General features: G+C 40.4%; 1 protein-coding gene across 5 annotated transcripts in view; it reads left to right on the top strand.

Moving 5' to 3' along the window:
* Positions 1-9,893, top strand: part of serinc2 (serine incorporator 2) — a 39,962-nt gene extending 30,069 nt beyond the window's left edge. For 4 of the 5 annotated variants that reach the window (XM_042436392.1, XM_042436391.1, XM_042436393.1 and 1 more), the window contains 9 exons: positions 5,607-5,768; positions 6,088-6,275; positions 6,439-6,518; positions 7,009-7,146; positions 7,399-7,568; positions 7,856-7,946; positions 8,069-8,228; positions 8,764-8,979; positions 9,065-9,893. In XM_042436392.1, the coding sequence (XP_042292326.1) occupies positions 5,607-5,768; positions 6,088-6,275; positions 6,439-6,518; positions 7,009-7,146; positions 7,399-7,568; positions 7,856-7,946; positions 8,069-8,228; positions 8,764-8,979; positions 9,065-9,203 (1,344 nt within the window). In that variant the 3' untranslated portion in view covers positions 9,204-9,893. Of the gene's footprint in view, positions 1-2,378; positions 2,497-5,606; positions 5,769-6,087; positions 6,276-6,438; positions 6,519-7,008; positions 7,147-7,398; positions 7,569-7,855; positions 7,947-8,068; positions 8,229-8,763; positions 8,980-9,064 lie in introns of those variants that run through there. The other variant, XM_042436395.1, reaches the window with a different exon arrangement.
* Positions 9,894-10,247: the final 354 nt, after the last annotated feature.

Below are 10,247 nucleotides of genomic sequence, written 5' to 3'. Positions count from 1 at the left end.
ACGTGTATTGTAGATGCTACTGCCTTAAAATAGAAACATTGGTCCAGTAATAGCAGGAGAGCGAAAAATCAACTATGTTTCCAACAGAGAAATTGCTATTTTAGTCATCAGGTTCTCACAGTCTCACTCTTTTCTTTTATTTATCTTATTTGCTATCAGCTAATTAGAAACATATGAGGACAACTAACAGAGGCTACTAAGCCTGTGAAAATGCGTCACAATGAACTCACTGCCACCAACAGGCTGAAAAGCCACAGGAACATAACAGGGAACACACTGTGCTGATAAAACGACTCACAACTATAAACACGTTAAGATTATTATAGAAATATCAAATCTAAAGAAGAGAATAATCATTACTTTAAACAGAATCAATCCCGTGAGAAATATCTGGACATTGGCATAACATTGTAATGGAGCTGTTATCGGATTACCATCAAACTCATTAGACTGCTCATTAACCCGTGCATTAATGAGAGCTATGAGTAAGCCCCTTGTAACTTAAACTGAGATAAATAGCGATGTGGAGAAGCAGCTTTATCTTTGCACTGAAACGGATTATACACAGGTGAACACCTTCACTGTATTTCTGAAGGTCAGACACAAACAGATGGAGGATGGCCCCCCTGTTGCTTTAAACTCACCGTCTGACCTTCATCATCACACGCCTGTTTATTCACTGTCTGCCACTTCTGGTGAAACAAAATCATTATTATTCCTATTTTGCCCCTATTTAACAGGCTGTTACAGTGACTTTGCAATGGCCTTATTTTACTTGTGGGCTATTAGGGCTTTTGCTAATCATTTCCCTTCAGTAGAAAAATATGAATACATGTTCAAATGCATTATACATATTACTTATGGCTCTCACTGTTTTCTTAACAATATAAAGTTAGTCTAAAAAAACATGTTTATGCAAGAAGAGATGGACTCCCCCACCTAACATATTGTGCCTTTTTTATTGCAGCTGACCGTCATTCTGATTTACGTCAATGGGTTAAAATGTAACACACAGCCTATCTCATTAGGTCAATTTTAATCTTTCTCTCTGCTACTCAGAGGTCATCGGAGAGATAATGAGGTCCAGATTTTCAAACAACATTTCGTTAAAATAAACCTTTCTACTGCAATGAGGTTGTGCATTTAATGGCTTAGTTGCACAACTCACAGACAAGTTTACTGGGGACTTTGAACAGAACAGGGTTTAGCAAAAGTCAGGCAATTAGAACAAGCGACCCAGACCAAATCTAGAGGAGCATAAACAGGCAGGCAAGAGTCCAAAAAGGAAGCAAGGTTAAAAAACAAAGCAAGCAGGATACAACAGGCTGCGACAGGTGTGACCTAACAGATGATATGGTGGAGTATTATGGTTATGGGCAGGTTTTGAGTGCAGGTGTTCAAGTGGGTGATGAGGAATAGTAAGAAATACAATGGAGACCACTGCTGGACAGGGAGGGGATGGCAGGCTCTGAAATCTCAGGAGAGATCACTGACTGGCAAACTGACAACAGAACAGGTGCAAAAAAAATTATGGTTTTATTTAGCTGTCACCATGATAGTCCAACCAAACTGAACAATGTCCGTTTTGACAAGAAAAGACTTCCTTCTGTATTTATTAAATAGTTAGAACTTTCAGCACTGCTGATGAGCATGTATGTTTGCAATATGTATATACAGTATGTTCATCAAAATATGAATATTTATTACCAACACAAGCGCTACAACTGGAAACATGACTATATATCCTTGTACTAAATTTCCTGGTACAGAATACAGAATCATGCACAAACCTCATTGGCTGATGATGTGGTTATTAAAGGATATAAAGTTTCAGTATATGCTTATGAAAAAGAATAACAACAACACATCTCCAGAGGGGAGAAAAGACCGTCCCCATCCCCTCCATGAAAACATTTCAGGTGGTAATTACAGGTCTATGATAAAGGGATGGTCTCGTTTTTGCGCATTAACATCCAATTGGTCAAACTTTTAGAGTGAAGACTCAGTGAGCCAATCACAGTCTGGGTGTGATTGCAGACGCTCGTCATCGTGTTGTTGACAGGCACGCCCTGCATGAAGTCAACTCACGGATGTAAAATACCGAAATTCACCCGAACAATGTCGGAAGTAGAGAAGAATTCCCATTAAAATAAAACAGCGTTAACACAGACGGTGCCAACAGCATCTAAGTATATTACTCCGTGGGTTCATTGCCTCCCATATAGATATATTCCCCCCAAAACTCAAATATACAAACTGAGATGATATTATATGTCGTTAGTTTGTATGATAAATAAACAGTTACGTGCACATGAGGCGTAAAGCTTTTATTTTGAACGAACTACACGGATCTCCGTCGGTTATTTTAAGTGACGTGACGGCGCCATTTTGTTTTGACTTTCTTCCTGAACTTTTCAAACTTCTACGACTTCCATCGGAATTGTGAATTAAATCGACATGGGTGCTTGTTTGGCCGTTAGTTCGCTGGCCAGCTGTGTGAGTAAACATTTACCGGTTGTAATGTTGCTTCATGAAGTACGTAGACTTAATATTTCAAACAATTTCTCGACCAGTGTAACTTGCTAGGTTAGGTGTTGATTAGCCAAGACGGCGTTAACTTGCGTGTTTTGGTATCGACATAACGTCATGTGAAACTAGCGATAAAAATCACATATTTTACTGCGTAAACGTTTGTACATGTCTCATATGGCATATTAGTCACTGTTAAATTCTGCATAACACGCTACGTCCTATAAACCTGTTAACATATGAACATATTAACGTTAAGTTACATGAATGTGTAACGTTACAGTTTGATAGCGTTAACGTTCTTCCCTCGCGGAGAGGTGTGAAAATAAACGGCCCATCAACGTTTTAAGTTAGCAAACTGGTGCCGTCTTAAAGTTTAATTAAACCAGACCGACTTGGAAAACATATTTAGCTAAATGACGTTTTATGAGGCGATACAATTTTCGGATATGCAAGGCGACAGCGAATTTCCTGATTTCTGAATGGAGTTTGGCGTGAGAGCAGGGACGTCCTTGTGCTGTCTTTTGACTTTATTTAGTTGTCTTATAAGGTATTTCGTCTATTGACGTTTAGGAATTACCCTATAAGCAAAATGTAACACCATGACCGGTTAAATCTGTAAGCTGTTCTCCAAAAAGACACTATTTCCGGGTTTTGCTCATGGATCCTACGCATTCCTGTTGGAGTTGGGTGTCGCTGTTTACTTGTTACGGCCATTATAATCATTCTTTCATTGATCTCTTTGTTGTGCATTTACTCCCATCGGACTTTTACAACATAGAATCGTAGTGTGTGTATATATATGAGATTTTGACACTGCTACAAAACATATCCAAAATGTAAAACCCACTAAAAACCCAAAGTATTCACCTCTTTGAATGTGACACACTCAAGTCATTGCAGGTGAAGATGGTTATTAAAAGTTGCATGATAATTTGAATGGAGATCAGATGTTTGTAATCCATGTGTGACAGGTGATTTTAGGTCAAATACACCTGTATACTGCATGAAGACAAAGGAAAATTCCACATCAATCCCTGACAGTTATTACCAAGTACCAAACAGGGGAAGGATACAATTTCCAACACATTGAATACTTCTCAGATTATAGTAAGATCACTGAAAAAATGGAGGAAAGCTGTAAATCTTCCTCAAGTAGGCAGTTCTCAAAAACTCTTTGAGTGTTTGTGTGAGAAGGACACTAGTGATGGAGGTCACCAGCTGACTCTCTTCATACAACTGTGTCCCGAGTGTGCAGACAGTCTCAAATAACATCTGGGCTAGTGTTTGCCAGAGGGCATGTGTGAGAGTCAGAAACAAAGTGGAAGATGTTTCTGTGATCTGATGAAACCAAAACTGAGCTTTCTTTCCATCATGCTAAACACTTGAACTAAACACAGCACAGCAGCAGAAAAGCACAAGTGAAAGCCCGACCTGGCAGAGTCACGCCCTGAGGGTGTTTCTGTGCAGCAGGCCTCTGGAAGGCTGGTTAGGGCAGTGCTGCAAAATACTGAGAAATCCTTAAGAAAATATGACTACAGTCTGTAAGAGAGCTGTGGACTTTACAGAAGATTGACTTTTCAGCAAGATAAGAACGACCTCAAACATGAAGATAAGCCTTTACAGGGACAGTTTAAAAACATTTAGGTCCTTGAGTGTCCACATCTCAATCCAAACCAGAATCTGTGGTTTGTCTGTTTACATTTTACTCACTGTCTGCATGAAACCTGTCAAAGCTGAAGCAGTTTTGCAAAGAAGAATGCTAACACAGACTGATCCCCTTAAAAGTGCAACTGCTGCCAAAAGTACCTCTACCAAGTATTGACTATTTTTACAATTAACGTTATGTTTTGTATTTTATAGAGATTTTTCTGTTTGTCCACTGTCAGTAATTTGAATTTTTTTGGCACTCGTGCAGAAACAATACGTGATCTTTGGTTCAGATACCAAGATGATACTTTTAATGGTACCTTACTTTGAGGAATGAACATGTTTTTATACAAACAAATCAACTATTCTGATAATCATTAAACTGTTTCAGCCCTTTTTCAAGAAAACAATGCCAAACACGCTGTGGTTTCAGCTTCTCAGATGTGAGAATTAGCTGATTTTCTTTGTCATATATGGCAGTAAATTTAACATCTTTTGCTTGTGGATTGTTAGACAAACCACACAAATTGAAGACATCACCAAGGGCTCTGACAAATTGTGGTTGGCAATTCTTGAATTATTTTTTAACAATTTATAAACTAAAACAATTATCCGACTAATCGACAGAATAATCGTCAGATTCATCAGCCATGAAAGTAATCACTAGTTGCAGTGCCTGTTAAAGTAATTAGTCTAAACACAAGAATCTGTACCAGAACTTTGCCAAAACATAGTACAGTCTGATCAAAATGCACTAATCTGAGCAAGCATTTGATACAAGCTTTCAGTACTTGTGATACTCTGTGCTATTAGTTTACACAAAAAAAGTGTCATTGTTTGATACCCAGCCCTATTTAATGTAAAAATAAAACATGAAAAAAGGCACTTTAGGCCAGTGTAGTTTTGAGTTGTTTGTTGTCATGGCAGACAGTGTGAGGCTAAGGCCAGTCTGAACCATGGAAACTGGATTCTCCTCATCACGGCTGCAGCCCAGGGCTTGTGTACTCTGGTGCATACTCATATTTAGTGAAGGATGACTGATCTGAGCCACAGCCTCCGCCTCGGTGCTTCACACACTTCTCAGCAGTCTGCGTTTGAATCATGCAGGAATCCTCTGTGATCCTGTTCACAGTGCCGGATAAGAGACGGAGAGATTTGTGAAGATGGCGGCTCTAATCAGAAGGCTGATTACCGCTGCTGTGAATCATCATTTGTCTCTGGTTTTCTGGAAGCGTGAGGGAAGAGAAAGATGGTTGCCGTGACAGCAGACACAATGTTTGTTTTGTTTTCTTTTCCTCATCCACAGTCGTTGCAAGCCATGCATGCATTACCCTGATTATCCCGCACCCCAGAGCTCTGTCCCTGAGTTTCATAAAATATGAATCTGTATGAATGCTCCGCTAATTCTCTCCCCGTCTCTTCTCCAGGCGTCCTGTTTGTGCGGCTCGGCCCCCTGCCTCCTGTCATCATGCTGCCCTTCAACGTACAACTCCACCATGAGCCGGCTGGCCTTCTCCTTCCTGCTGCTGCTCGGGACTATGGTGTCCGTCATTATGATCCTCCCGGGCATGGAGGAACATCTTAAAAAGGTACTTTAGATAAGAATAGATCAAATGTAATGATCCGCATGGGGGATGTCGCGCTGTTGCACCAGCTGCCATTAATCTTTTCATAAGACCCAAGTTTGCTCAACCCACGTTTCATTTCCCATTCAAGAAAAAATGGTTTCACAAGTTTGTAACCCAGCAACAGTGATATTATAGAGGAGCTGGACAGGATGCTTGGATTATGTGTTTTTTTTAATAGCCAGCTGATTTTTTTTATTTCAGTAACGCAAAGTGTTCAAGTTGATTTGAATCCTCTGCTGTCTTCCACTCATTATTTCCTTCGTTTGTGTTCACATGTCAGATTCCAGGTTTCTGTATGGGCGGCACAACCATACCTGGCGTGGAGAACAAGGTGAACTGTGACGTCATCGTGGGCTACAAGTCTGTGTACCGCATGTGTTTCGCCATGACCTGCTTCTTCTTCCTCTTCTCCATCATCATGATTCGAGTGCGCAGCAGCAAGGACCCCCGAGCCGCCCTTCAAAATGGGTTTGTACTAACTGCAGCTTCAGGACCACACATCTCTATGATGACAGCATGCTGCACTCTGCTGGCCAAACATCAGCACTGCACCACTAAGACTGTTGTACACTGTCACTGAAACCTGTTTGTTCTGCACATATTCAAAATAACTTTACTTTTTTCTTCTCAGTTTCTGGTTCATCAAGTTTCTGATGTTGGTCGGCATAACTGTGGGAGCTTTCTTCATTCCAGATGGCATCTTTAATACAGGTAGAATGTGTATTAGTGTCATAAGCGTCAATACATCACCACAGTGTGTTTGAACTATCCATCGAAAACTATAAATTTCTAAAACTATTAAATACTGACAGCTAGCCACAAATGTTTGCTCAGAATTATACTTTTTTGTTTTCTGTCCTTTTTTTGATCAGACAGTTTCAGATTTAAATCATAACTTTGCCATGTTAGTTTTCATGGTAAATAACCTCTTAAACCATGAACTAGTTTCACTCTGTGTGATGAATAGGAATGTCAACACCAGCCTTCTTGAAAAACCATCTTTCGATTCTTGTGTGTATGTTCATAAATAAGCTAAACATCAGTTTATATAAAACAACAGAACTGATCAGTTGTGAACTATGATGGTGCACACTGTACTGAGAGTCCACTGCTTTAAAGTTTAGTACTGTAAATTAATGTCATTCCACCACCTAATAACCTTCTAAACAAATATCCTGAACCCTCCTCTGTCTTATCACAGTGTGGTATTACTTCGGCGCGGTGGGTTCCTTCATCTTCATCATCATCCAGCTCATCCTGCTGGTAGACTTTGCCCATTCCTGGAACCAGTCCTGGCTGGAGAAGGCAGAGAATGGAAATCAAAAATGCTGGTTTGCAGGTAGAAAGGCAACACGCACTCCATTTATACCAAGAAACCTTGAAGTACACCTGCATGGTGGTGATGAATGTACAATCAAACTACATGAACTGCACCATGTGAGAAACAGACAACACTGACTGAACTATGTGAAAAAGCCCAGTGTTCATATAAAATAGCTAGAAATGATGAGCTGATACTGTCATCAGACTCAGCTGCCAAACCAGCAGGTTTCATTTGAATGTGTAATGATTTTGCTTGTTTTTCTCCCAGCTCTGCTGTCCGTCACCATCCTATACTATGTCGCTGCATTTGTCGCCGTCGTGCTCTTCTACGTGTATTACACCAAACCTGATGACTGCACAGAACACAAGGTCTTCATCAGCCTCAACTTCATATTCTGCGTGATTGTGTCCATCGTGTCCATTTTGCCTAAAGTTCAGGTAACGTAGACTTTTATAGAGGGCAGATGCTAACATGAGTTTTTGTACTGAAGCTACTAATCATTGATATTTTGTGCCCTGGTCTTCATATTTCTTGTATATGTACATGTGATGCATGTATATCAACAAAAAATTAATTTCTCTCTCAATCTAGAAGACTAAAGCTAAAGCTGTGATCCCTTTTATGAGTCAAGACAAATAACTTTTTATTACTGCAGCAGTGGAGAGGGGTTTGTTTTACCAGCACTATGTTATTTACTTTACATCCCTTGCCATCTCCCCCACAGGAAGCTCAGCCCAGCTCAGGCCTGCTCCAGGCCGCCGTCATCTCCCTCTACACCATGTACATCACCTGGTCAGCCATGAGCAACAACCCCAGTAAGTCCAGTCAGTCACAAGTCACAACACAACAGCATTTTATTTTACAACTTGAATCGGATAACTTGCCTAGCTGTTATATTATTAGCTGTTGACATTGTTTTCTGTGTTTCCTACCTCAGACCGGCAGTGTAACCCCAGTCTGTTGAGTCTGGTCCAGCCCAGCAGTCCAACTCCTCCACCAGGACCTGTTCAGGCTACACCAGCTCCAAGCGTCCAGTGGTGGGATGCACAGGGCATCGTGGGATTGACCATTTTCTTGTTCTGTACTCTTTATGCCAGGTAGTTTACTGTGAAAATTGTGGTTTTCATGTCATCATGATTTGCATTTACAAAGAGAGAGTTTTATGTATAACTGACTATAAATTTCATCTTTTTCTGCAGTCAAAAACATCTAGCCTGATCTCTCTGTCAGTGCAATGATTGAAAATGTCAGAAGAAAATCTTATTTGGGAAAAAATTCCATTTGATAAATGCAACACTACTCAAATACAACACTGACAAAAATAATACTGATCTAGTAGGAGGGTATAGCAACTGCAAAATGAAACAATTGATGGTTATTGTGTGTCACAAAAATGTAAATATCGTACATTTGTGCTAATAATTATCTACCCTTAATTCAAACCTGCACTTTGACTAAAACAATCTGTTTACATCTGAGATGAGCTCACATCCTGGATATAAATACTGTTCTTTGATAGCACAAAACCACAAAGATGCATTCACGCTCAGCTTTGGACATCGATATCTCAGATGTTTTCATATCCTATAATCTGCTACTGTATGTCAATTCCTGTGCTCTCGCCCCCCACAGTATCCGTTCCTCCAACAACGCCCAGGTGAACAAGCTGATGCAGACGGAGGAGGGCCAGGGTCTGACCGCTGACTACGAGGCCGCGACGGGAGAAGACGGAGTCCGCCGGGCCGTGGACAACGAAGAAGACGGAGTCACCTACAGCTACTCCTTCTTCCACTTCAGCCTCTGTCTGGCCTCTCTCTACATCATGATGACCCTCACTAACTGGTACAAGTAAGTGTCCTCCCATGTTGCCTTGCTCCTGACTAACTCTCACAGACAGGCCGACCTCCCTCTGACTTCGTTCTTGGCTCCGCAGGCCCAACACTGACTACCAGGCCATGCAGACCACCATGCCTGCCGTCTGGGTGAAGATCGGCTCCAGCTGGCTCGGCTTGGCCATCTTCCTCTGGACCCTGGTGGCCCCGCTGGTGCTCCCTGACAGAGACTTCAGCTAAAAACGGTGAAGTCTGATAACAGGTGGTTGCTAGCCTTTTGCTATTTGCATCATAAGGAAAGAGAGCTTTAGTATAAAGTTGTTCTGCTTGATTATTCAGTCTTCTTACAGCTCCCCATTTAAGGTTGCAAACCGAAATGGTAATATGCTTTGTTTTAGATTCCAGGTCACTGTTCACGTAACCTAAATGTTCATTCTTGTGGCTCAAGTTTAAATGAGCAGTTCTGCAGAAGCATGGGAATGTATGAGTTGAGATTTAATCCCACATTCCAGTTTTTCATCTCAGGTTATTTGTTCAATTTTGTCTTTTTACTTTATTGTTACAAAATATTCAAATTGAGAGCACTATGCGCCTTTTATAGGACGAGACCAAATGAAACTGTAAAGAATTGTTTTCTTTCACTACATTTATATTGTGTTTATATTTTTAAATCAATCCATTTAAACAGTTTGATTTTATGGTAAACTGATGCCAAAATATCTGAGAAACCTTTTCTTAAACATTTTTATTGCACAGCATCGTTCTAGAACCCAGTTTAAGTGCCTTCTTATATTTTGCACACAAAATCTATTCAGAGGGACCATTTTTATATCTTTAAGCGTTTATATGACATTCAGATTTCGTTGTTAAGTTGCTTCCTCAATATATGCACACTTTTCATTGTAATCAATAAAGGTTAAAAAAAGAAAAGCTGTTGAGTCTCTACATCAGCGTGTAGGCACCAGTTCTGGTCTGTAGGTGGTGCTGCTGTTCTTCAAATTGGAATGTTTTTTTTCTTTTTTGTTGCTGGATTTCACTATAAATAACTGAATTAGTCATATAGTATGTGTGCTGTAGGCTCTCTAAACCTACATATGAATCTGTTCTTCTTATACACGCCACCTTGTGAATTGACCTACATTTTCTCCAGAAACTGCAAACACAATGTCATCAAGTCTGGTCAACAGGGATTTCCAAATGCTTCACTGCCCTCCCTCCATTAATCACATGATTCTGCTAAAATGTGATTTATTGTGTTCCTGCTATGCAGGATTCCCCAGTGCG

Source organism: Thunnus maccoyii, chromosome 15, assembly GCF_910596095.1.
Source record: "Thunnus maccoyii chromosome 15, fThuMac1.1, whole genome shotgun sequence".
In the NCBI taxonomy this organism is placed as follows: domain Eukaryota; kingdom Metazoa; phylum Chordata; class Actinopteri; order Scombriformes; family Scombridae; genus Thunnus; species Thunnus maccoyii.
This window is presented reverse-complemented; position numbering and strand designations above follow the sequence as displayed.